The sequence below is a fragment of the Trematomus bernacchii genome, unplaced genomic scaffold (assembly GCF_902827165.1).
Source record: "Trematomus bernacchii unplaced genomic scaffold, fTreBer1.1, whole genome shotgun sequence".
Lineage (NCBI taxonomy): Eukaryota > Metazoa > Chordata > Actinopteri > Perciformes > Nototheniidae > Trematomus > Trematomus bernacchii.
In genome coordinates, this window is record NW_022987973.1 from 12582142 (window position 1) to 12609764 (window position 27623).

The 27623-nt window shown below is 40.6% G+C and overlaps 1 protein-coding gene across 4 annotated transcripts in view; it reads left to right on the forward strand.

Moving 5' to 3' along the window:
• Nucleotides 1–2981: 2981 nt before the first annotated feature.
• pcdh17 (protocadherin 17) overlaps nt 2982–27623 on the forward strand; it is a 52383-nt gene continuing 27741 nt past the window's right edge. The window contains exons 1-4 of one of the 4 annotated variants that reach the window (XM_034116579.1): nt 2982–3666; nt 4416–7214; nt 23979–24037; nt 24440–24612. In XM_034116579.1, the coding sequence (XP_033972470.1) occupies nt 4722–7214; nt 23979–24037; nt 24440–24612 (2725 nt within the window). In that variant the 5' untranslated portion in view covers nt 2982–3666; nt 4416–4721. The remainder of the gene's footprint in view (nt 3667–4415; nt 7215–23978; nt 24038–24439; nt 24613–27623) is intronic. The other 3 variants (XM_034116580.1, XM_034116581.1, XM_034116582.1) reach the window with 3 other exon arrangements.

Here is a 27623-nt window from a genome sequence, read left to right on the forward strand (position 1 = left end):
TTATCTTGCAGATTGTCTCGTTTGATTATGAATGTAACGTTTATATAGTGGAACTACACTGTTTTATCAAAACCAAAGTGCCACGCAGTAACTTGGTATGCATGTATTTCAGCAGGAAATGTGCATTACCAAATTGGTATCAAATAAACAGTAACACAACAGCATTGGTAACACAACTTCCAAAGTTACAGTAAAATAAAAAGAACCCTGACTCGGACAATACACAATCCAACATGTTCAACAGAAGAGAATAAGTTATATTGTTTGTACACATGGTTCTTTACATATATATCTGTTTGTTTAAAGTTTCCAGGTGATGCAGACAGGATGGACCAGAGAGTGAGAGACAGAACTGGACTCCTCACAGCAGTGAACTTCAGCACAGGTACAAATACTCTTTTTTCATACTGTACAAAGAATCAAGAAAGATATTGGTTTAAATAAATGAAGTATTGACTTTAATACACTGATATACATTCCATTAAACAATACTAAATACTAGATCACCTACACATCAGTGAAGTTGAGGGTTTTTTCCATGCAAAGGGTTACATTTAGATGTTAACAAGCAATATGACTATCAGCTTTCTAATTTAAGGTATTGAAGGCAAAGCTATTAGTGACAACTGCTATTTATCTCTCAATATTGTCTGTAAAAAAACGTGGTAAAAGTTATGATTTCAGTGAGAGAACAGAGCAAGCTTCTACAGTTGCACTAAGTTTTGATAACAGTTAAATATTATTTTGATAATAAAATATATTTCAATGTTGATGAATTTCATACTGTTCATTCATAATCTGATTGTCTTTGTAGCTCACTGTTGAAATAAAATAAAACATTACAATTACAAAATAATTATATCTACAGCCCCTAAACACAAACACACCTCTTTCATAAATAACACACTTGTTCTGCAATAATATGTTTTATGTTTCCTGTAATTTTTGTTAGGAAAGGACATGCCTGAAAGACACGACTCAACATTTTCTCCTTCTCTGAGGGTCAAGAAGAACATCCAATAGGAAAATTAAAAGCTATTGTTATGAGATGTTAAGACCAGTACAGGACATTCACTAAGAAACTACTTTTATTGTGAAGTCAGCTGATCGAATGCACCTATTTCCACATCTACACTCCATCAGCTGATTAATTCTATTTGCCTCACTTTATGAGCTTCACAACATGTACCTTGTACCGCAGAGTTTGCAACGCAAATAAATGGGGCCAATCTTCAGTCGGATGTGAATGTGTAATCTAACATTTTCAGTAAGAATAATGGACAAAAGGAGTGCAAATACAAATTCAATTTATTGAAATCTGAACCAAAAGTTAATCAAACATGTTTTAAATAAAAAAGCACATATGGACAGAAGGTGTAAACCTATTAAATGTATAAGTAAACACATTTAGTCAAATAAAGTGACAGACTAGGCCTGATCAGGTGGTATCAGCTATGCATGGGCTCCTCCATCAGGCCTGGTCCTCCTCGCTGAGGAAAGACCCTCAGTCCTCTCCGGCCAAACCAACAGACAGGACGTCCATCACACGGAGGTTTCTCCCTGAAGTCTCTGCAGCTCTCTGGACACCACGCTGTCTCAATCCGTCCACACTGAATATGAGGGGAAAATGAAAATAATAAATGCTTTAGACAATAAGAAATATAAAGTTGACTGTTGAGTTGCTCAGTTTTTTTAGATTGTCAATACTATTACTGTATAACTAATATCCCAGGTTAAGAGGCACCTTCAAATAAAGATTGGTCTTTAAATACATTTTGTCTTTTGAATTGTTTGTCTAAAGTCAAGGATCTAGAACTGGTACTTATAGTTGTAATGATACAGTCTGGTTATAATGCTGTTTGGAGGAGGCCTCACAGGTAAGAGCACTAACTAGCTACCATCACATGCACCTTAGCTTAACTTAAATGTATTAAACGTATAATTAAGTGATAGCAAAATATAAATAACTAATGTCATGCAAACATATTAATATTTGCTTGATTCCAGTGTTGCATTTAGCACATTGCATACAAACGTTAAGGGATTTTAAGATTCTGAAGTATTATGCTAAAAACTCAATAACTTAGATTATTATTTATAGTTTTGCTGAATAGTTTCATGTCCGCTTACCTTAGAAACGTAAAATGTGACGGCAGTGTGCTGATGGGGAAGCATGTTAGCTTAGCTTCTTAGCTTGAGCTAGCTCTGTTACTTCCCAGCTGGAGGCAGAAGGTCCCGCCTCGGCTCCGCCTCTTTGCCCTTATTTGGAGCAGGATGTAGCAGGCGGGAGTTAGACTCAGACGTCACTGTCGAGCCGTTAGTGGCCGACTCCGCCTACTAAGGGCTTCTCGGCAACTCTGCAGAATCCTATGGGTGACGTCACGGACCCTACGTCCATTTATATATACAGTCTATGGTTCAAACACAAGTCTCTAAAGTAGGTTGCTGCATTATACCAAAAGCCATATGAAGAAATGATGTGTGGCACTTAAACTATTAAGTCAAGGTCATTATAAGAACATGTTTAAGAGTGCCTACATCTAATTAATACTCTTTTATTTTTGTTCCTATTTTATTAAAAAAACTCAACAGTTCATCTCTTCTCTCAAAACATTGAAATCAATTCCAAAATGAAACATAAAGAAGCAATACCGTAAATGGAATCAATTAAAATACTTGTATTAACACTAAATCCAAATCTTGCTGTCTGTTGATGATAAATGATCCAACTGACATTTCAAACCGCTGCATCCTGCCCTGTTAGTCCCTTGCAAAGCTGTCCAACGCACGGTTTCCTTTATTGTAAACAACAATGAAGTGTGAAATTTGAAAAAACACAGATGCACCACCGGTGAACTACGAGCCACCAATCATTTGTAGTCTGTACCCAGAGCGGCTTTTGAATCCCTCCTTCTCTTCCCACCTCTTCAAATTCATTGGCTGCCAGAGGAGTAGCGACAATGTTTAATGCACCATGCGGTGTCCGGACTTCAGTCAGTGAGAGGAAGCGTTCTATGTGCTTAGGGCTGTGTTACGTGCAGACAATACTAACTAACGATTGTGCGTATATATTAAAGAAAATCATCCGCTTTTCAGACAGCAACAGACAGACTTGTGGCAGAATGCGGGGCTGTCGCTGACCACCTCCTCAGCAGCTGTCTCTCTGTGTGGACTTTGAAGAGGACGGACAAGGACAAAATGCCACTACGGGAATCAGTCACGCAGCTCTGTTTCGGACGGGGGAAAAAACAATAATCGCCCTTTAAAAATCTGCTTTGGATCTACCTTACTATACATTTGGATTTTTTTCTCTCCCCATAGAGTTTTCTCTCCGAACAGTTGTTTTTCCTGAAGAACGGTGACTCACTGCGGGCAGAAGGCGAGTCGCTGCATCCTAATCAGACAGCGGAGAGGACTTCAGCTCATTGACATTACAGTCATACTTTTCTGGAGCACTTTTTTTTTTATTTCCACTGCGCTGCACTGTAGCCTGCGTGTGCAGCGGAGGCTTGTGGCTTTTCTCCCAGCACAGAGGAGGGAAAGAGGATACGGTCCTTTCGCTAACACGAAAGTGGTTAGAGAATGAAACTCTCCCTAAACCCTGCTGGAACTGACTGTTTTGGTTTTTACATTTATATTATTTGGACTATTACAGCACTTTTTTGGGTAAGTTTACGTTTGGTCTATAATGTGCTCCATGTAAATGCATGCAATTTCCCATTGAAAGCCCTGTCAGTTGTTCATTTCTAAATGGTTGTTATTTCACAACCATCCTTATGCATGCAGATGCAACAGCTTATTCCAAGGACCGTTGAATCTCACAGAGAGAGATAAAGAGAGAGACAGAGGGCATTAGTGGAGAGAATTACACGGCAGTGCTGAGATGTTGGCAGCTAATTTCCGAATTTTTATAAGGCTCATTGTAAATATCCGGATTATGCGGATTTGTTAATGCGTGTAAGAGGCTCATTTTATCCACACTTATTCAAATAGCCGCTACAATAGGCCATCTTCAGTTGTACGCCTGCAGGAGTATATTATTAAAGTTGTCCTTTTACAGTTTCATTCGGCTTTCTCATAATGTGCGAATGTGCAAACATTGCGCTAGTGTCAGGTCTTGCATTAGGATGAATTAAGAACTGTATTTTGTTTCTAATGATACATGTCGTAAATAAACAAGAAAGACAATCAGTATTTCCCTGTGTATGGGCTGCGCCGTGTCTTCCCAAGGTTAACTAATTGACAAGCTTTCCTATAATTGTGGAGATGAATTACACATGAGCCCTGTTTCATTTTAGCTCAGCGGTGGATGTGATTTCTAACTGGCAGAATTGCTGTTGTATTGTAGTCAGATTTTATTTGGCTGAATAATTGACACATATAACAAATGTTTTTTTTTCTGTTTTTCTTTTTAGGTTGTATGAAGAAACACTTACAATGACTATTTTGTTTGGAGACTGGATCGCGATTATTGCTCAGATGAGTCTGGGCGCTCAGCTGAATATAAATTAGGTGTTCAGCACCACAGATTGCTGGAAGAGGCAGAGGAAGAGAGAGACATAGCAAAGACAATCCACAAAGACATATGCCAAGGCCTCACATGATGAACAGAACTCTTTTTTTGATCCTGAATAATAGAAACATCACATTTGAACAAAATATCAACAGGTCAAAGGAAGCATAGACACAAGACAGTTTATAGCTGCTTTTACGGAGTGGGGATGTATCTTTCTATTTTCTTTTTCCTCCTCCTATGGGCTCAAGCCCTGACATTGAAGAACTTAAATTACTCTGTCCCGGAGGAACAGGGTCCAGGGACAGTGATTGGGAACATAGCCAAAGATGCCAGACTCGGAATCGAACAGGTTGGGCCGGGACAGGGTAAGAAAGCCAACTTCAGGGTTCTTGAAAACTCAGCACCGCATCTCATCGACGTGGACCCTCAAAGCGGACTGCTGTACACAAAGCAGCGCATTGACAGGGAAACCTTGTGTAAGAGAAACCCCAAGTGCCAGCTCTCCATGGAGGTGTTTGCCAATGACAAGGAGATCTGCATGATCAAAATAGATATCCAGGACATTAACGACAACTCACCCGCTTTCCCCTCGGATCAGATTGATATTGAAATTTCTGAAAATGCAATGCCAGGGACACGTTTTCCCCTGACCAGCGCGCATGACCCAGATGCAGGGGAGAACGGCCTGAAAACCTATCAAATAACACGCGATGACTACAATCTATTTTCCTTAGAGGTAAAATCCCGTGGCGACGGGACTAAATTTCCAGAATTAGTTATTCAACGACCATTGGACCGCGAAGAACGAAGCCATCACACCCTCATTTTGTCAGCCACGGATGGGGGGGAATATCCTAGGTCAGGTAACATGCAGATAAATGTTAAAGTTATTGATTCCAATGATAACAGCCCTGTGTTTGATCAACCATCGTATATTGTGGAAATTCCTGAAAATTCTCCTCCTGGTAAAGTGCTGATCGATTTAAATGCCACTGATCCTGATGAGGGCAACAATGGACAAGTAGTCTATTCTTTTAGTGGCTATGCCCCAGAGAGAATCCGGGAGCTCTTTTCCATAGATTCAAGAACAGGGGTCATAAAGATTCAGGGCGAAATTGACTATGAAGAGAGCCCAGTCATTGAGATTGACGTCCAGGCAAAGGATCTAGGTCCCAATCCAATCCCAGGCCATTGTAAAGTCACAGTTAAAGTGCTTGACAGGAATGATAACTGGCCATCTATAGGCTTTGTGTCTGTGAGACAGGGAGCCATCAGTGAGGCAGCACCTCCAGCCACTGTCATTGCTCTGGTCCGTGTCACAGACAAGGACTCAGGCAGGAATGGGCAGCTTCAGTGCAGAGTGCTGGGTAATGTCCCTTTTAAACTTGAGGAGAACTATGATAACTTCTATACTGTAGTAACAGACAGGCCCTTGGACAGAGAGGCGCAGGATGAGTATAATGTCACCATTGTGGCCAAAGACAACGGCATTCCTCCTCTAAACTCCACAAAATCCTTCACTGTAAAGATTCTGGATGAGAATGACAATGTTCCTCGCTTTACGAAGTCAGTTTACCTTCTTCAAATACCCGAGAACAACATTCCTGGGGAGTACCTAGGTTCAGTTCTGGCGCATGACCCGGACCTTGGCCAGAATGGCACAGTATACTACAGCATAATGAACTCCAATGTGAGTGGGGGTGATGTCAACACCTATGTTAATGTGAATGCTGCTAATGGAGCCATCTATGCTGTGAGATCCTTTAACTATGAGCAAATCAAGTATTTTGACTTTAAGGTTCTTGCTAGAGATGCAGGATCCCCACACCTGGAGAGCAATGCTACAGTCCGCATCAGTGTTCTCGATGTCAATGACAACATCCCTGTCATTGTTCTGCCCCTACTTCTAAACGACACGGCTGAAATCCATGTGCCGCGTAATGTTGGTGTGGGCTACATTGTCACCACAGTAAGGGCCGTGGATAATGACTATGGTGAGAGCGGGAGGCTCACTTATGAGATCTCGGATGGCAATGAGGAGCACCTCTTTGAGATTGATCCAGTGACTGGGGAGGTTCGAACAGCCCACCCATTCTGGGACGATGTGAACCCCATTGTGGAGCTGATAATTCGAGTATCAGACCATGGCAAGCCGACCTTGACTGCTGCCGCCAGGCTCATCGTCAAGGCCTCTAACGGACGTCCCCCTGATGGATTGCCACGCACAAAGGACAATCAGAACTGGGACATGTCCCTGCCTCTTATTGTAACTCTAAGCATCATATCCATCATGCTTCTGGCTGCAATGGTGACCATAGCAATCAAGTGCAAGCGAGAAAACAAGGAGATCCGTACATATAATTGCCGCATTGCAGAGTACTCGCACCCTCAGCTGGGGAAAGGCAAGAAGAAGAAGATTAACAAGAACGACATCATGCTGGTGCAGAGCGAGGTGGAGGAGCGGGATGCCATGAATGTGATGAATGTGGTAAGCAGCCCTTCCTTGGCCACCTCTCCTATGTACTTTGACTACCAGACACGACTGCCACTCAGCTCACCAAGGTCAGAGGTCATGTACCTCAAGCCCACTGCCAATAACCTCAGCGTGCCCCAAGGCCACGTGGGATGCCACACCAGCTTCACAGGCCCAGTCACCAGCACTACAGATACACCTACTAACCGCATGTCCATCATACAGGTAAGGGAAATTGCACTCCTCTCCTTCACTGTTATGCCACAATTTTCACGTCACAACCCTCAGAAAGCTCCAATTTCCTATATCAACATTTGTCCCTTGTTTTGTAAAATCAAAATAAAGAGGGATAAGGACAGGCAGAGGCAGAGGCCCACGAGCATAGAGAAAACAAGGAAGGGAGGGGTGAGCATTAGAAGGATTAAACAGTCATTCCGGTGTTCTCATAGAACAGAGCCTGCGACATCGAAACAAATCAGTTGTGCCTGAAATATGTCACGCCAGGCTTTTGAAATCAGTTTTCATGTAGAAATGTTTCTTTAATCACTCAATCACTGTCGTTTCATTCCTGTGGAATAAAGAGTTTAGCCTGTTGCTGAGTTATAATCAGTTTTTTTTCAATTCCATTTGAAACTATATATTTATCCCACAGACACGTTAATGTCAAAATCCAATTACTATTATTATTTTTTGAATATACTCTATAACGTACTCTATTAATAAACTTGTACACACAGGTAGTCAATTCTATAATGGTCTACCACAACAGTAAATTCTCTCAAGCAGTGACAGATAGGCGTTCACGGTTTCATGCCGTTGTTTAACATCACATCAGTCATCAAATTCTATAGCACCTCATGGTTAAATATAGCGATTTTAATTCCTAGAGATTAACAGATTATACTTACTTTAATGGCTGCTTTGTAGGATTTTTTGCATTGGACTTGGGTGTATAAGCCTCTAACGTGATAAGTTCTCTGTCTCTTCAGCCTTAAGCCAATTAAAAGTCTGTCGTGTCAGACAAAGATTAGGGCCTGCTTAAGACAGTGGTGTGCAACACTAGGGACAATGGGCAGGTGTAGCAAAACGTTTTACTAACCCCTACCTATTGTTCAGATATTCAAAAAAGAAATGATCCTTGTGTAATTTAACAGAAATATTAAACATCCCTTACTGAATTTAATTTTATAATGTTCCGCGTATGGCATTATACTAATTGGCACGTTGAATGATTGACATTCCTCCCTTAAACCCTTTTGGACTGCAACTATTCATCTCTCTATTAGGCTCTCAGCTGTCTTTTCTCTCCCACTATTTGTGCTGGATGTGGATGTGACGAGGACTGTGATCAGATGTGACGTCTTCCCACCAGGGAGGAAGGCCACTGTCTGTTGTTCCCACTCTCAGTCTCAGCCCTGCTTCTATTATGGCCCAGCTGCATAGGGCAAGGGTCAGCACAAAGACCGTTAAGGCTTCCTAATCAAAAGAACAGAATAATTGCTGTTCCATTCTCTGATAAAAGTAGTGATGATGAATTAGACTGTCTGAGACTGTTGCATATCCTTTTTGTGCACTTACTTTTCTCCCACTTTCAAAGGGAAACAAATGTGTGGAAACAATGAATTCCTTAGTGTCTTGTTTACAGAGGGTCCCCTCAACGCATCAGACGTGCAGGGTGCTCTGTTGTATTATTCAACAGAAACCTGTGTAGAGGGAGATGGCCTGAGGCATTAAGTTTCTTCAGAATCTGTACAGAAGCGTATCACTTTCCTCCCTTCCTCCCCTGCTTCTGCCTTCTCACTCGGTTTGTGTGGACAGTAAGTAACCTGAGTCACAGGAGAGTGGCTATGGGAAAAATGTCAGGAAACAAAGACAGAATTCCCCTTCCATCGATCCCAAGGCCTCTCAGCCCATCTGTCACTAAGGTTGCCACGAGAGGAGAAGCTAAATAGGAAAAATAAATAAAGGCATGGATAAAACAGGAGAGTGTATTGCCTGCTCAGTCAGTTTCACAAGGGCACCTTAGTGCTACTGTCTTCATCCGTACCTAGTGGGGCTACTGTAGCTGCCTGCAACTCCCAGTCTTTCTCCACACTGCTGCTGGACTCTAATGATGTTTTATAGTGGTGCACTCGCAGACAGGCTGGGCTTGGTCTCTATGTGGTAGAGGGGAATAATATGAACATATCAGCAGAGCTCTGCTGGCCTTATCATTGTCACCACCGTGCCAGCACCCGGCCCAGTGGAAAGCTTCATTTCATTTCTAAAGAGAATTCCTTGGATAAGGAGATAGATGATACGTAATGATGCCTAATTCCGCTTAAGGCGTAGAAGGGAATTACTTAGTGTAGAATCAAGGTTAAAACCAATCTGCCTCAAAATTCTTCAATATGCAGGAAAAAGGGATTTCAGTAAATTGTTCCAAAGAGTGAGGCTGCGCCCACTCTCCCTTGAATACTTTAGAGTTACCAGCTGTGCCAGGCTGTGGCCCACTGACTTGTTTTATAAGTTTCTCTGCTGCTTCCTTCCCATCTTTTCAAGAAGCTGCACTCATTGTCAGCAAACATTCTAAGACTCCTGTGTCATTACTTTTAAATGGCCCATAATTTATCATATTGATTTGTTTTGAGTAGTAATTTGATTCACCATGAAACTATAATTAAACTGAATCCTGTCTCGGCAGGAGACCATCCGTGTTAATAAGGTGCAGGTGGTACAGAGGCAAAGAGTCTGAAAGGCTATAAAAGCTGCCTTTAGGTGGCGACATTCTGCCTTGTGTCGGGTAGCATTGAGATCAGGGTGTCAAGGAGAAAAGGGGCTCTAGTCTCTGCTGACTTGACACTGTTTCTTGTCATCTGGTAGTGAGGCTCTTGCTGCTTATAATGACAAAGATGTCATCAATTAATACCAACGCATGGAATATAAAATATATTTATTCTGTAATAGTATACATGACACTATTTTGTTACAAGTGCTTTATATAAAAATCTTTAAATGTACCATACAGAAACTGAATTCATCAACTGTAAAATATGCACACATTTTTTAGAAAAAGCTATGCTGGTTTCTCTTTTCTTCAATTCATACTAAACCAAGGTCTCAGAAAAGATTCTTTAAATGACTGGCAGCCATAAACGTATTGAATGAATTTTTTTTTTGAGTGCTAAAAAAAAGAAGTTAAGAGGTGTGACTGTGATCATTTAAATGGTGGGTAGGCAATATAGGAGATAAAATGTTCACTCCTTTGATCTGTTTACGTTGAGCTTGTGCATGCCAACAATTTAGCTAGAGCAGATGTTGAAAATGGGTGCTTCCAGGAATGGTCTTACTCTGTATAATTTAGGTAGATTGTGTGTGTGTGTGTGTGTGTTTGTATATGTGTGTGTGGGTGGCTGTGTGTGTGTGTGTGTGGGGGGGGGGGTATAACGTCATTGTGTATTCCCGGCATGTGATTTAAGCCTTTAGCTGGCAGGCGCCGTGACAGAGCCCCTCTCTTTTATGAGCAGGACAATCTTGCATTTGTCCGAACCTTGAAACACCCTTCCTCCAAGAAACACACACACACAAACCCACACACACACACACTCATGCACATAAACACACAGATGCACATGTAACCAGGTTTGGGCTGCTTTTAAGGATTCTACTAAAAAAGTCTTATCAAAGCCTCCGCTATATATTGTATTGAAATTGCTCCCACACTTCAGTGGCCACTGAGGCAATGAATAGAAAAGCGCTCTTTATTTTGTTTCTCCCCCTCTCCCTTCATCTTTAGATAACTGCTTTCCTCTGAAGCTTTCTATGGAATGAGTTTGGTAAACCTGTATGTACTGAAGCCCTCTTGCTGACAGGATTGAGCAGCTCAGCAACTACTGTAGATGCAGTCAGTCTTAACACTCATTTACAGGAATGAGAGACAGTTTAAGAAGCTGTTTGTAATTTGTGTTATTTTGTCCCCCAGTTGATCTCTTCTCAGTCACAAGGCCAGATTTGTTTTATTTGGTCATGCCAGTACATTTAAAAAAAAAAAATTGGCTTGCCCGAGGGTGTATCTACATATTTCCACAAATAAACCTGCGGCTACTGTACATAACACTACATGCTGAAATTCTGAATTATTAATAGGACGTTTTATTTTTCTTCATCTCCCCCAAGCTCATATGATATATTCAACTGAGAGGAAGTGTATTTAGACCACAGAGTGTTGCTCTGGGGAAAGAACAGTAAATTATGTCTGTATCTACTACAGTACAGCTAAAATATAGAAATGTTGTCATTGAATGTTGTAATAGTTTATTAGCTGCCATTAGTTGTATTTCAGTTCGCAGAGAGGCTTGTGTTATTACAGAAGCATCAGAATGCCTTGAAGCTGTAGAAAAGAGTAACACACAGCAGAAAACTGCAGCTATATTTGCACCCTCTTTCATTAATAAGTCATAATGTTTAACAAATCAGAGGGAAGCAGAATATGTCACGATAAACATCAGAGGTCTCTGGCTACATATGTGTTAACATGAAGGGGGGCAACACAGAGTAAGTGTGAAACTACTAGTAACATTATGATTAAAATATAATTTGAGCATTTAATTTACCTCACTCTGTTTGCAATAAGTGGCAGCATGAGAGAAAGTGCAGATAAATCTTCATCTTCTCTTTCAACACCTATATAGTAATGCCATGTTTTAAGTTTTGAAAAGAAAAACTAAATTAATGAACAACACTAATGTCTCCATCTTTACCCTCACTTTTGATGTTTTCCCTGAACACTTTTTCCATGAAACGGACTAAGGATACAGATTCTTCAAAGTTTTACACAATTAGTTATTCATTTTCTTGTGAAAGTACACAAGAAAATGTGTTTCAGATCGACATAGCTGTGGTAGTAGTACATATTTTATTAATCGAAAAATTCCAAGTAACCCTGCTGAATAATTGAATAAAGGCCCCTGACGATGCCTACCACTAAAAACGGTTCCCCATGTAAGTTCTGACAAACTTAAGTCGATTAAAAACTGTAGAGATAGAGGGATGGATAGATGTTAGGCAACTGAAGACAACATATATGTATGCATTATATTGGTCTTATTGATCAGCCACTACAAATCCTTTCAACCAGCTGTTGTGAATTCATTTTGACACAGCACTTATCTGAGCTGCATCATTTCATCATTTTAACAGACCTCTCGACTTGGCAAAGCAGGGAAACAAAGGGTTTTTTATTTTTTCGAGTTTAGAGAAAGAGACAGGATATGAGAACATGAGTTGACCTCCGTGATAGCCAGATTGCCCGGACACATTAAACCAATTTACTTGGTTGAATAGGAAGCAGCCTATTGGAGATGACATGGGCACGATAATAAGACCGGATTGTCAGTGGACATTTGCTTTGGAGTAATAGTGCATTTGTGAGCGCATGAGTGTGTTTGTGATGGAGAGGAAGTGAACGATCAGAACTCGTCTGCCTAATTCAATGACACTGAACTTCTAAATATCATGTCACACTGTCATGTCTTTTGGTTAAGTTGCAAAGGTCATTATTTAGCTTGGTTTGATGTGGTCTACAGATCAGGTCCTATAAGACTTACCATATTATTTTTCTATTCTGCTACCGTGAGCCTTGTGACTTATGTTTTCTGCTATTCATTTGTGTTTGTTGTGTCTTTTTTTCCTATTTGACAGTGTGTCTTGTTTTCTTGACCCTGCCGATCCTGTGAGTGCCCATATTGCATTTCAAGTGAACGCCTACACAAGATGGATCAGTCCTTAACTGTAAGGTGTTTTCTTTTTGATATAAACTCCTCCGATACACGCTGTACTATAGAGGAAAAAGAAGAGAGTGACAAAACAGTCTGTGCATGCCCCCAGGAGATTTTAAAGCATTTACCTTGGTGCTGCTGGCATTGTGCTGAAACAACTCAAGCTCAAGGAACCTAGCATCAACAGAGGTCACAAAAACAAGAGAACAAAACATAACCTTCACAGTGGAAGAATCTAAGATTTAGCTGCCATGTCTATGTGCGTGTGTATGTACTTGCACTCACACTGATGCACCTGTGCTACCACCAGCTGTGCTCTGAAGCACAGGTCTTGCTGGTTCCCTCAGATTGGAATGGGCTTCCCTGTAGGGGCCGCCTGCCCCCTGAGGGCTCTTAGATCCCTCCTGGGGTCTCTAGACTTAGCATTTTGAGCAGGAAGCTGATGTAGCTGTAGCAGTAGATAGGTGTATATATATAGGAGTGACCCCATGGTAATGTGCGCTGAGATACACAGCGCACAGAGGGCTACATTGGCGTACATGGCACAGCAATGTATTCTTTGAACTTCTAGCAGCTGGGTCTTCTTGCTGTAAATCAAACACTTTCAAAGTCAAACAAAGTGGAACTGGCTCTGTTGTGTCTTGGCACCAGTCCAACGTGAGAGAGCTTTTATTTCTGCCACATCTTCCTTCACTGTGCCCCCCAGGCATGTAATGTAGAAACAACACGCAGCTCAAAGAATGAGTTATGTGAATCTGTTCTCACCTTCTATCTCATTAGTATAAGAGAAATGATTTATCCCTTGCTCCCTGAGAATCTCTCTCTCTTCGTCCTTGCCTTCTACAGTTCAGCACTTCTTCAGCTTCATCAGTAATGTGATTAATTGATTGGAGGGATATACCATGAATACCATCTCATTTACTCTAATTTCACCTAACTACATGTCAAAACAAGGCGTTATAGAACAGGCTTCTTCTTCCACATACAACCACTTCAGTTCATTGTCCCTTCTTATTCCAGAAATGACATTTGCATTGCAGTTTGAGAAATGGGTCCATACGAGATCTCACCGTCACTTCTGCCCCTGCTTATTCCTGCAGCACAGTTTGAAATCTGACTCCCATGTCTAAAGCCCTATGTGTTTCTCAAGAGAATTGACAGCCGCTGTGTTTTGTAGTGGCTGTTATGTGTTTGTGGCAACAGAGGTGAATGAGTCGGCACTCTTGGATGTTATTGCCTAAACAAAAAGGCCCACCAAGTGACGGGCATTGCGGGCACAAAACATTTGTCATCAAATGCTTTTACTGTGTCTGCTCTTCAGGGAAGCAGTGGCCATGTTGAGTGCTAATGCTGTATTGAAAATTGTATATTTGGCCGGTCTCATCTTTTTCTATTGCACTACACAGATGTACTCAATTGGCCCCTCACTGGGTTTATGTCTTGGAGAGAAATCTTTTTGGGGCCTTTAGCATTGAGATCAATTGCCGGTTTGCTCCGTTTCATATTGATTTTTCCTCTGTTGGTACTAAAATACTGTATTTCATTATCTATCGCTCTGAGCATTGTTTATTAAAAAAAAAAAAAGAATTGTGCTCGCTCTCTCTCTTCCTCTCTTCCCCCCGTTCCTGCTCTGACTCTCTTCCTTTTCGGATTCCCTTTCTTTCTCTCTGCTCTTGTCATCTTAGATAAGCCATGCAATTCCTCATGTTACTGACGACCCAAGCCAAATTCATAATGATGAGATTATCTTGTCAACAGTACAGAGTGTATATGTCTGCCATATTGATCTGAGCACAGTCTTAATAAATGAAGTACCACGATGGAAGCGTTGGCTCACTGATAACTCTGAACAGATCTTTCTATTTATACACTCTCAACACGGCTGGGATGACGAATGGAACCCATGTATTCTCCTCTTTTCCTCTTTCCTCCTCTCCTTTCCTATTAACAGATTGATGGGACAAAACAACCCCTCTCCCAACACACATTGTCTGAAATTGCGTCCTCTTTGAGGTCATGTTGACATGATGAGTCAATGTACTCCCAGTTGGAGAGACATGGGTGCAGCTGTGGGAAAAACCAATCAGATGGACTGCAGGGGAGGGAGAGCAGGGAAGAAGAAATTACTAGCGCTCTGGCCTGTGTGTTTTTTTTTTAAATTACTGAGGTTTGAAGGGGGATTTATCTGTGCATTTGAAGAGAAGGTCAGCTGGGTTTAGAGCTTGAGATTATGTGCGATTGTTTCTTCTGTGGGCTAGCTGATTAATGGTAAAGCTGGTCTGACAGATACTTAATGCACTATAGATGCACTTAAAAGAGAGCCAGAAGAACTGGCGTCCAACACTTTGACAACAGAGCATTATCCTAAAGCCTTTTCTGACAGTTTTTACCCAGGTGTATAGACAGTATACTTATTGTATTCCTCTTTCTTCTGGCCCATCCTTTGCTCAGATACCTCTGACCTGAAACATATACAGCAGATAGGTGACCTTGAAGTACAAATATGGTGTGTGTGTGTGTGTGTGTGTGTGTGTGTGTGTGTGTGTGTGTGTGTGTGTGTGTGTGTGTGTGTGTGTGTGTGTGTGTGTGTGTGGTGTGTGTGTGTGTGTGTGTGTGTGTGTGTGTGTGTGTGTGTGTGTGTGTGTGTGTGTGTGTGTGTGTGTGTGTGTGTGTGTGTGTGTGTGTGTGTGTGTGTGTGTGTGTGTGTGTGTGTGTGTGTGTGTGTGTGTGTGTGGTGTGTGTGTGTGTGTGTGTGTGTGTGTGTGTGTGTGTGGTGTGTGTGTGTGTGTGTGTGTGTGTGTGTGTGTGTGTGTGTGTGTGTGTGTGTGTGTGTGTGTGTGTGTGTGTGTGTGTGTGTGTGTGTGTGTGTGTGTGTGTGTGTGTGTGCAGACACACACAGAGAAGAAGAACCCAGGTGTGTGTGTGTTCACTAGTGCATGTATTGATATTAAACATGCTGTATGTGTGCATGCATTCTGCGTGTCTCTGTTTCGGTTCTTGGCATTAGGGAAATATCCAAAATCCTTTCATCCACGGAACAGTTATTTCTCCGTCCATTCAAATGGAATAATTGTGTCCTTTAATGTTTTCGTGCACCCTTAGTTTCTCTCTTGTTAATCTGCAAATAGACAACATCTTCTGGATTGTTTGTTTCAAAACAAAATTATAAAATGTGTCCTTTGATTTAATTTGATAAAAATACTGCATAAGAGGGCATACAAATATCAGTTTGAAAGCTTAATAAAGGTGTCTTTTTTTAACAAGTTAATGCCACACATTTTTACATTAAAAAGGCTGCAAACAGATATCCTGAATAATTTGCTTGCCTATTTGACTTTGGTTCAATTTACTTTTGAAATGCATTATGTAATGGTTGCCAGTGGACAATTTAATGTTAATTCTGAGGAAATCTCTAATTATTAGTATAAATTCCGCTGAAAAGAAGAAATATAGATCTTAAAGTGGACCTATCATGCTATATTTAAATGATATATTGTAGGGCCATACCTATATAAGGTATATTTATACGTTTCTGTTTTCAAAATACCAAACAGATCATGCATTTTAGCCATGCCTCATTTCGCTCTATGTGCTGTTTGCTGTCTACGGGTCTGATTCTGCTGACCACGCCCCCCTGCAGGAGAGGTGAGCCGTGCTCTGATCAGCTGCTGGGCTGTCAGAAGAGGGGGAGAAAAAGAGATCTCCGTCCTCCGTGTTTTATTATATAGAGTCGTTATTAATTTGTTTTAAAGCTCAATAAATAACAAAGAAGACCTTTGACCGGCACTTTTCTAATTTTGTCCGGAAGATTTCAACTTTAACGGACATCTTGACCGGCGAAAGTAACTGAAACTGAAACTCTGCCGCACGGTCCCCTCGTTCCTTGGAAGAGGCGGAGAAGTGGGTGTTTGTCATCTGCTGGTGGACTAACCGGAGAGAATTACAGCGCTTGCCTCGACGGGGAGGGATTGCATTGAGCAATCCCTCCCCGCAAGCGTTTGCAGCGGGAGCAAACGCTTGCCTCGGGGAGGGAGAAAAAAAGCCACAGCGGAGAATAAACAGAAGGGTAACCATGGTAACTATGGGCGGGAAGTCTTCTTCGCTGCTTTTGTGGCAGACTACAGCGCCACTTACAGGCCTGGCATATGTACTACAGCGTCTCCATCGCTTTCGAGCGGCAATGGCCGGCCGTGGCCCAACCCCACATTCCCCTGATAGGTGGAGAGTTGGCCCAATAGCCGTAGCGCCACCGTCCTGACGTCAGGACAGTGTTCAAATCTGGATCAGTTTTTATCAGATCCGTTGCAGCCCCTTTTTTAGAGATTTGGGTATGGAGGAAAATAGAGAGGGTTGTGTTTTCTGACACTTGATGAGTTCCCTGGAACACCGGGGACACATATTCATGTATAAAAGACGTACACAAGTGCATTTTGCATGATAGGTCCCCTTTAAAGGAAAATATATTTTACATTTTGGAAATATATTAACTTTCTTGCTGAGACTTAGATTTCTCCTTGATTAATACCATTGTCAAAATAACATGTTGCATATATATATCTCTTTCTTTTTTTATGGAAGCTATTGTTTTGAGCTGTGGTTATAGGCATTTTGCCCAATAGGTAGTTTGTTTAAATTCACACATGCATCTCTTGTCTGCACAGTACGACAGGTCTGTTAGCTCTGTAACAGCTTTGGACTTTTGGGCTGAGTTGGCTTCGGATTAATGAGGGTGAAGGGAGGTCAGTGCTGACTCAAGACTTCAGTTACCGGCAAAGCCATTGTAACATTTGATGAGCAAGTACTGCATGATTAGAAGCTTACAAACCAAGATCACATACTTGATTTTTTACCTCCTATTTACTGCTTTCTTCAGAGTTTCAACATGTAAACATGTAAAATCAAGTTAAGTCCTCTCTGACTCCAAATCCAATTTAATTTTCCCTAATATTTCCTTTATAAATAATCATAAGACTGGTCCCAGCAGTAAGATACCCACACCAGCTGGTTAAATGTGTCTACAAAAAACGTAGGTATGGAAAACAACACTGCTATTTCAAGAGAACCGACAAACTGCTCTATTGGGTTTTTTTTGTGTTAGAGTACATGCCAAAAGCCACATTTATCATTTACTCCTGGGGCTAAACTGCCACAGATGTAGATTGTGTTGATCGGAGAACAAACGTGCCTTCTTGTGTTGCGCTTCCTCTTCTGAGTAGAAAGGTTCCCTCTGAAATGGCAGCTGAGTCTTGCTGCTGAATTGTTGTCAGTGTTGTTTTATTTTCTTCTTTTTTTAATAATGCTATTAGAAACTGCAGACATACATACATAATATTGCAGAAGATAATAGCAAATTTACCCGGCCATGCATTACTGCATTTTATAGAATGGGAGAGATAGATTTGTAAGAGAAAAGGATTGAAAAAATAAATAAAATAAAAGTTGTCTACTCTCACCCTGTATTCCATTATAATGTATATACTAATGTAAACTATCAGAAAAGTGAAACTCACAAGTCCATGGGCATCACATCCCTATGTTATGCTAATCCAAAACTAGAAAACAAACTTCTTAAGTACCTCATTTTTTAAGGATTGTAGCATAAACCCACCAGATGATTTGCATTTCTCTATCTAGCTGAAACTATCATTACATCTTGTTAAAACTTTGGTAAATATGGGAAAACAGAAACTCATGTATTCCATCTCAAAGGTATGAGTTCCTCAACTAAACCACTTGATGATATGTATTTGATCTGAAACTGCAGGTCCATTGTAAAATGGGTCACAGTCAGATTCCTTTTTATTATTTACATTTAGTGCAAAACAATCCAGTTTGCCAGTGTGCTAGCATCGAGCGACAGTTGTCTGTTTCCAAGTTGGCAGCTTATTGTAATCTTTACCCGAGGGCATGTTGGTCAACATTATAACGTTTTATGGGTAATGTTGTCCTTTTTAGTCCGATAAGCATGATTCATTCAATAATAGCTTAATCAGCCCATTAATAAATCAATTACATGCATAGGAGATATTTATTTTCTGGTAAACAGATGATTCTGTAATACTATATGCTTATTAGGACAAACCTCATGAGCCATTTTCTTTATGCCAGATTTAGTTTAGCCCATCATTTGATTTTTCATGCATCATAAAATAGGCTAGACTGCAAGATCTCTAGCACCTGTAATAGCGTGTGTGTGTGTGTGTGTGTGTGTGTGTGTGTGTGTGAATAGTGAGAGAGGAAAATACACACTCTTAAGAGGAATGCATTTTAAGATTTATTACGCCGTTCAATCTCAAGGGGATAATGAAAGGCTTAAGAACAGAATTTACCAACGCTTTATTGACCACCTCTCTGACTTGAGGGGTGATGGTTCATCCCGCAGAGTATTTTTTTCAGGCTCTTTGTGTCCGTCAATTAATTTTGGTTACTAAATTACTTTCAATTACAAAGCATGTACTCTACAAAAGTGTCTCTTTGCAAACCTCAAAAACCCAATACACACTGATAGACTCGTCAATGCAAATCCAGCTATCCCAATTGCACATAAGGTAACTGCCTTAGAACTTTGACCAACAAAGTAATTTGTAGAACAAAGAAAAAACGATATCCATGCTTGCTCATGTGCTTTCTCAAAAGGAATATTAAAGTATCAGTAACCGAGCAGGTTGAAGGAAATCAGCTTTGAAGTAGTGTCTCGTCTCTTTTTATTAAAAGAGGCAAGTACAACCTCAGCCCTCCCTCTGCCCTGTGCACTCTGTCTTTTCTGTCTTTTACTTTTTGCCTTTCACCTATCGATGAATTAAGCATCCTACGCAGTGTGTGGTTAGATTAAGTTAACTATTGTGCCTTTTTTTCTCACTTTATGAATCGGGTTTTATCATGGTTGATAGTCAAAATGGAAAGTTGCGCCACTAAGGTATTGATGCTTTCCACTGGGCACCTCTAATGACACTATATGGTCAACCAAAATAATAGAGAATCAATTTGAGTGGTTGCAAATTAATTATGAATATTGTGTCTTTGCTGGTGAGCATTGAAAATACAATGTAGAGGTCATGCGGTTTATACAACCGTATGTAAAAGCTTTGTTACTTAGCACTGTTTAATGAATCATAGCCCTATTCCCTCAAAAATGAACAAGAACACAAAACAAAAAGAAGTCATGTGTTTTTATTATAAATGATGAATTATGGCAAACAAGATGAAACTATAGAGTATGATGAGACTATCCTATCAGAGCTGCCTGAGTCACCAGCTTGTTATTCCAACTGAATGCCCCATAGTAGTTCTACAAAAAAAAGAAAATGTTCTCAATATTTCAAGGCAGCAACAACTCTTACAGTACACATGCAGATGTAGGCGACTTTATTCAGCTTGAGTTGTACTAGATGTGTGGTTCTAAAGTCGAGTTCAGGAAAATAAAATATGGGGAATAGAGCAAAGCCTTTTCAGTAAGATAGATACTTTAAATGACCGATCACTATGGCATTAACAATGTCCAAATAATCACATGTCACCTTAAATTGCAAATCTTTGTTATTTAAGTCTCATGTTTGATTTGGATTGGTACAGAATATATAGCAAGGTCACCAGGGCTGGTAAGTCCTTGCTGTGTTGAAATCTCTATGTTGAAGTCACCATTTACCGGCAACAATGGCACTTCCTTATTTCTCAGAAATGCCATTGGACCTGACCTCTTGTAAGTTATTTGGAAGATAGTGGAAGATATTTAGTAGGCAGCAGACTGCCATGGCTTTAAGTTCACTTAAGCCCATTGATTGATTGCTCGGTTATCTCCAGGAAGATGTATAGGACCATCTAATTAGATTTGATCACTTACAATTGCTCCTCAGCCACGAGGTAATCAATGCAGTCTAATTATTGTCCAGTTTCTCCACCCATTTTCCCTTACTTCCTTTATCATCCTTTCACTTTGCCGTATTGCTCACCTTTTTTTTGTTTTCCACTTTCATTTCCTGCCTTTGCTGCATTCAACTATACCAATCTGTCTTCTTTCTTATAAGGTCAATTTCTCAGTTTTATCCTTTACCTACCCTTCGTTCCTATTTGGCTGTTGCTGTGCTACTTTGACAGTTTTCCAAGAGGAGTAAACTATAGTTCCCTTGGTGGTAACGGCTCACACGCACACACACACACACACACACACACACACACACACACACACACACACACACACACACACACACACACAAAATGCTTAAAAAAGCATTTATATATCTTGTTGGCTTACTGACAATGTTATGGTGCATTTGGAACCACTCACAAGCATACATACAAAGTGAGTGTAGGTGTTTTTGGGAGACAGTAAAGGACAAATGCATGTAGGTAGGGGGGGGGGGGGGGGTGTACTTGCATTCCTGTAAATAAAAGAGAGCTGTCTAATGATGTGTGAAAGAGAAGCTGCAAATTGTCCTTTTTCCCAACCCCTACCTACAATTCAAACACACATGTACACAAGCAGACTAATACACACCAACAAAGCCCCTTAGACACCAGCGCTGCCCCAAAATACACCAAGGCCTGAGAGTAGAATAGCAAACCAATATGCTCGTCCCATTTGTCTCAATCGTCCTGCTGTCTGCTCGGTCAGTCTTAGGGTCTCAATGGGAATACAGAATAGAGTGCAGCTTTTTACACTTACTCAGCTCATCGTACTCAGTATCTCACTGACCTTTGTGGACTTGCTAGGTGGACTTGATACAATTACCAATCATTCAGTACAATTCAACAATGAGCTTTTGCAATTCTCATTCACAAGACTGATAATGAAATTAACCTTTGCTGATATTTACGCAGTTCAGTGACCAAGAACTGCTTAATGTACCTTTTTGTTTAAAAGGTTTGGTACTTTTGTCAACCTTTGTATTCCAAATGTCATATTTCAGGATATTATTTTGGCTTAAATATAAAGATGATGCATTTGAATTTAGGTTAGTTTAGTTACGCTCAATTCACTTCAGTTCAATTCAGTTCATTTCAAGATGCCCCACAAGAGGAAATTGGAAGGCAAGAATTGCAAGCATGCAACATTAAAAAACTCAATGAAACTTGCACTGCGAAATGAATGTATGAACTGTATAATTCAGTGTCTAATAATGATAATGAAACGACTGGACATCTAGATTGTATGCATCATTCCCCCTCAAATTATCCTGTATCCATTGTGGGCTCTGACTGGCTGAGTACAAAGCAGCTCATACTGGCCATTATCGATCCATTAATTGGAAAGTGGCCCATTGTAGTGAAAGGGCTGGGCAGTTATAGACAGACAGGAAGAGATGGAAGCTTAAGATCAGCCTGGACTCTAATTGGCAGGAAAGAGGTTTCTATGAAGTGGTGTAATGTGCTTTTTATTGGCATGTAGGGGGTGGGGGCAGTAGATTGTTGTAGAACTGAGCGACATGCATGTTAATTCTTTATGGTAAGACAAAACTCATGAATACCAAGCTACGGGATTCATTGCTGTATTTCTATTTTACACACTATCAAAGAACAGTCTACCTTTTACCATTTCAAGTTAATTTCCTTAATGGTAAACCATAAAAAAGATACCTTCAGTCTATTGTTATATAACACAAATTCCGTGCACATTCTCTCATTGTGTTATTTGCTCTATGTGCACAGGTGCATAAAGTAAATTGAATCCTATAACAATCAAGCAAAACCTTTTTCTGTTAATGCACTTTCATTCTGATCAAATTCAGTTCCAACAGCTGAGTTCAAGCATGTCCAAGGACATTAATATAAAGACTTCCATCCCTTCTTTTTGAGAAACTCAGGCTGTTATCATTTCAATGCCAAACGATTTCTAACATCTATTCTTCTCTTACCCCATGGTCAAGTTTCAGCCTTTGATACATTCTGTGGGTTTTTTCTTTTAATCTTGGCGAAGGCTAAAGTGGAAAAGAGTGTTTAGGTAGAGATAAAGGTGTTGGCAAAAACATGGAAGGTCAAAAGACTGGGGTGGCGTGTCTGACCTTCACACACCCTTTTTTCATACTGTGCCACTGCAGAGCACGGATGACATTGAAATACTCTATCGACTGTGAGTCAAGCTGTGTATGTGAATAAGCCTGGCAGAAGGACACATTACTCACTAAACATGACATTTTACTGCTATCAATTCAGAACAGAAAGTCTTGCACTACATAGGGAAATTATTTGTGTTACTGTGATGAAAACCACAACAACGGAATGAAAGCTATATTTCTAGAAGCCAATAGTTACCACAATTCCTGACTTTACCCAAAACATACTTTATTATTCCTATAGTTATTTGAATAAAAATGTAAGCACATTAGTTTCCTACTACCCGTATGTTCTCTGTGTCTTTACACGTTTGCATTCTCATTATTAGTAATGTTGACAGCCACTTTTGTAAATGCCAGAAAGAAACGGGGATCTTTGTGACCTTTTAGATCAAATGACAAGATTACAAACCCCTCATATCTTATTGAAATAATTAAGAAGAGAGAGACAATACTTCCAGCGCCCATGTAATTGATCCATTCTGTAATGCACTACTGCGTACAGTGCTGAGGAGTGTTTGTGCCGTTTATGCATTTTAGGTTTTGTACCAGTGTTCCATTAAACTGATGCATTTTGTCATACACAGCATACTGTTTATTTGTGAGGCTGTCTAAGTAAGACTTCAGTATTACCTCCTCTTTGTGTGCACAAGCATGGACAGTATTCACATAGCATGAAGCTCCCTGTGTGTGATAAGGTAGCCCCCCATATGGAATAAATGTCACATGGTTCATATAAAAGCCCCAGTTCCTACCAACAATATCTTAGTTTATGGAGAAAAACAAGAATGTCGAGGCTCACAGTCAACAGATTCTCACAGAAATGTTGTGAAAGGAACTAGCAAATTGCATTTACATTTCTGGTCTGGAGATGGTTGGCTGACAAGTTTTCTATACTCATCAAGACTACTGTCAGTTATTGATCATTTCTGCCAGATTTGGTGGTCAGCTCTGCGGTTTACTCTGGAAAGCCTAATTGGATTTCTTTATGTGGTTAATGAAATGCTCAAACTTAAACGGTATAGAGCTCACATCCCCAGTATTGTATTTACCCTTACTCTGTCTCTACCACATTTCTTTCTGCATAATTAATCATATGTCACTGGGAGATCTTGTTTCACAGCAGGAATAATTCCTGTAGAGCCTGTTACATACTTTTTTTTTTCTCTCTTTCTTCTCCACAGACGGACAATTTCCCCACTGAGCCTAATTATATGGGTAGCAGACAACAGTTTGTTCAAAGGTAAGGGTTGAGATCTATACCAGTCACTACATCTCAGACCTTTGTTTTATTTTCTTCAATACTCCAAACAGAGTACTATAGCATCAGCAACTACATGAGATTATTAATAAGATGTTTTCATAGCATGGAGACAAAGAGCTTGTACATTTATTTAGGTATTCTCTATAATACATAAAATATAATCACACAGAAGATGTGTTGCTTTTTATTTCATCTTCATCTGGCTGGTACAATGTTTTTATTACCTCCAAATCCCATCAATATCATTTTTTCTTGTTTTACCTAAGCCTTCAGGGATGTTCAATGTTTCATACTGTCTCTACATTTTCTCTGAGTTGTAAAAAAGGAAAGAGCCTTCACAAATCTCTTTTTTTTTTCTGCCTTTTTTCGTAATGTGTTTAGCAGTTCAACCTTTAAAGACCCAGAGCGAGCAAGCCTCAGAGACAGCGGTCATGGTGACAGTGACCAGGCTGACAGTGACCAGGACACCAACAAAGGCTCCTGCTGCGACATGTCTGCAAAAGAAGCCCTCAAGTTGAAGGCTACAGGAGTGAAACCACCGCCTTTGGAGCAAGGTGAGCTCTCATCCTTATATATGACTACATGACAAATGAAAGATGATGCGCCAGCCAGACAAACTTTAACCAAATGACTATCAATCCTTTTTTTGAGGTTATTTGTTTGAACGATTGAGCTCCAGACTTGCCTGAACGCATCGCAGCGCTCACAATCTCAACTTATACTGGGCTACTTCTTGTCCTCTACTTTGTTCTTTGCACTTTTCTCATTTAGTGTGTGTGTGTGTGTACTTGAGGGTGTGTGCATTCTATACACGTCCTCAGTTTATCAAAGCAGACAAGCCCATTATGTTTTTATAAGCCCAACTTCTTCAGCCTCTCCATTTAGTCCCCCTTCCCTGAGCACCCGTCTCTGAAACTTTGATAATGGAACATGGAAAATGACTTAGTGAGCGGCAGGAGATGTAGCTTCGTAGTGTGGTGATTAAATATGAATAATTATTCTAAGCACTATGGGTCGGGCAGATTACACATGACATGTGTAGAACAATAATTCCCCAGATATGGGTTGTTACAGTCCTACTCACCCCAGCTGCCTCACATGATTAGTGCAGGTTCACAGGAGCAAGAAAGCCAAGATTATACATAGGTACAGAAAGAAGTAACAGAACAGGAGGAGGTATGGTACATTTCTCACTGCAGCTTCATCCACTCATGTTCCTCGGTGTGGGCCATTGCCTGCTTGGCAAAACAGATATTCCCACAGAAATAAAGATTTAAAGTCTCACGAGGAAGTATGTATCTCACTGACTGGATCGAGAAGTATAGTCTGCTATACTGAACATGGATTCTGTGTAATGGTGCTATTAATCTAGGGAACAGAAGGGCTGTTTAAGTCTTTGCGGAGGGACAATGACAATTTGTACTGCACACTCTGTGCTGCAATATGCATGTCTGACTAGATAGCATTTTTTAGCATAAAAAAAGCCACACACGTTGGCAAGAGCAATTGGCCAATTAAAAGCTCCATATGTTTTCTCATTTTGAAGATGTTACTATTTAATTGTCCGTGAGGGACTGAAAGAATCACATTTATACAAATGAAATACATGACAAACTGAGCTAGGAGTGTTTTGGTCAGTAGTCTGTAAAACCTGTCCAATACTACATTGTTGGTTGGTGTTTACTACTACTGCCTGATAGTGCCAACTCCAACCTGTCCATCTACCTTTCTGTTTCCTGTGTGTTATCTTCGATCAGCTTTCTTTTGATGGTCTCCCACGAACCAAAGTTTGTTGCACCAGTACAAAAAAAGACAAACACACACAAGGCTGATGGTGGTAGAAACTCAGCCTGCAACCTGCCTCAGCCTGTTTTTCACTCACTACTGCCCTCTCATTTATTCTCACACAACTTTCGTTCCACTTCTCCACCTCTCCCTGTTTGGGGAAATCAATTGATGTGAGATTAGACAGTTAACTGGCTGCAGCTGGCTGTGTTTAGCCAATAACATGTGGGCTTGGCTAAGCTGTGGGGGAGGGCAGGGGCAGAAGGCCAAGGCATGGTGCAAGAGCAGTGATGAGGAGTGAGAGGTGTTGGCAGTGTTCCAGTTCATCTTTATTAAGTTGCAAAGATACCAGTTGAATGCTCCAAAGCAACAGATATGCCTCACTATGAGTCCATATTTACATGAGAAAACATTATTAGGATTAGATTTTCTGCTCTCAGATTACAATTTCATCTTCTCAGAAAGGCCTGTTTCTATGTTGTATGTTCTCCTGCAGTTGAAGATGAATAAAAAGATGGTCACCTTGTGCGTGGTAAGCTCCAGAGTAGTCCCATTTGCTACTTGCTAAGATCATGTACAGCCAGGGAATTTATCATAGTCATTTTAAAGCTAATTAATTAGGCTTTTTAAAAAGAAAAATAGATGAAAACTGAAACACAAGCTATTCAAAATATGCAGTAATGTGCTGCTCTACTTTCAGGTATTGATATCTCTGATTTAATGTAGCTCCCTGTTTGAACACACATTTACTATACACCAGTAGCACACAAGTATGTCCATTATCAGATGACAAAGAAAAGGAAAAGTGAGCTTGTCATTTGTCACTGTTCCTGGGGTTGTTTTCCTGCAGGGTTTATTTTCTACACATCTCAGCACTTAACATCTACTTTATATGTCTCTTTCTATCACCCCACCCTTCCCTCCTTCATCCCATCTTAAGTCTTCTGTTCCTCTCCAAGCATCACCCTCCCAATTACTCTACGTAGCTCTCTGTGCTTGCCTGCCAGTACTCTGCAGCCTCATTCTCTGGCTCAGTATAAACAGAACTACAAGTGCACAAAGCATGTAATTCAAGTCCCAAAGATTCCCCAAACCTTTCTCGGTCCTACATTTCTTAAAGTCAATAGGTTATTATCCTACAGTCAGTATACACTTCTTTCACCTTTTTATGTATTTCATTTTCCCATCGTTTTTTCTTACTTCTACGTATTTCCCATCAATTTCTCTATTTATGCTCTCCTGTGTTAATAGGCATTGGTAGAACAACCATTAAACTCCCCATGTCCGTGCTTGTAATTGATGTTCTTCCATTATTTGCAGTATGTTTTCTTCTAGACAACCTAATCTGGACATCTTTGCACTAGGGACCAGTCTTAAATTGATTAATTAGCCCTGCAAAATCGGTAGCAACGTATTAATTAAGCTTAAGTATATCAAATGCATTTTTTCACCACTTCTAAATGGCGATTAATTGATGCTCTAACGCGCATATAGCAGACGTTGGTACTGGCTTGTCTGGCTCCAGCGGAGAGGCTGGCAGCACATCGCTCGCCTCTGTGGAGAAGACTGCCACGGTCGCTATCACAAACAGACAGGCAGCAGTGGTGTGGGGAGATGTTACCCACTGATAGGGCTGTCCGAGGAAATGGAGAGAGAGAGGGTTGATGGAAGAGGAGGAGGAAGAGCATGGAGGGACACTGTTCGGGGATACTGTTCAAATGTACCAGGCAGCCGACCTGTCCTAATTAGTTGCGATTAGAGTGTGAAACCGCCTGCCTTG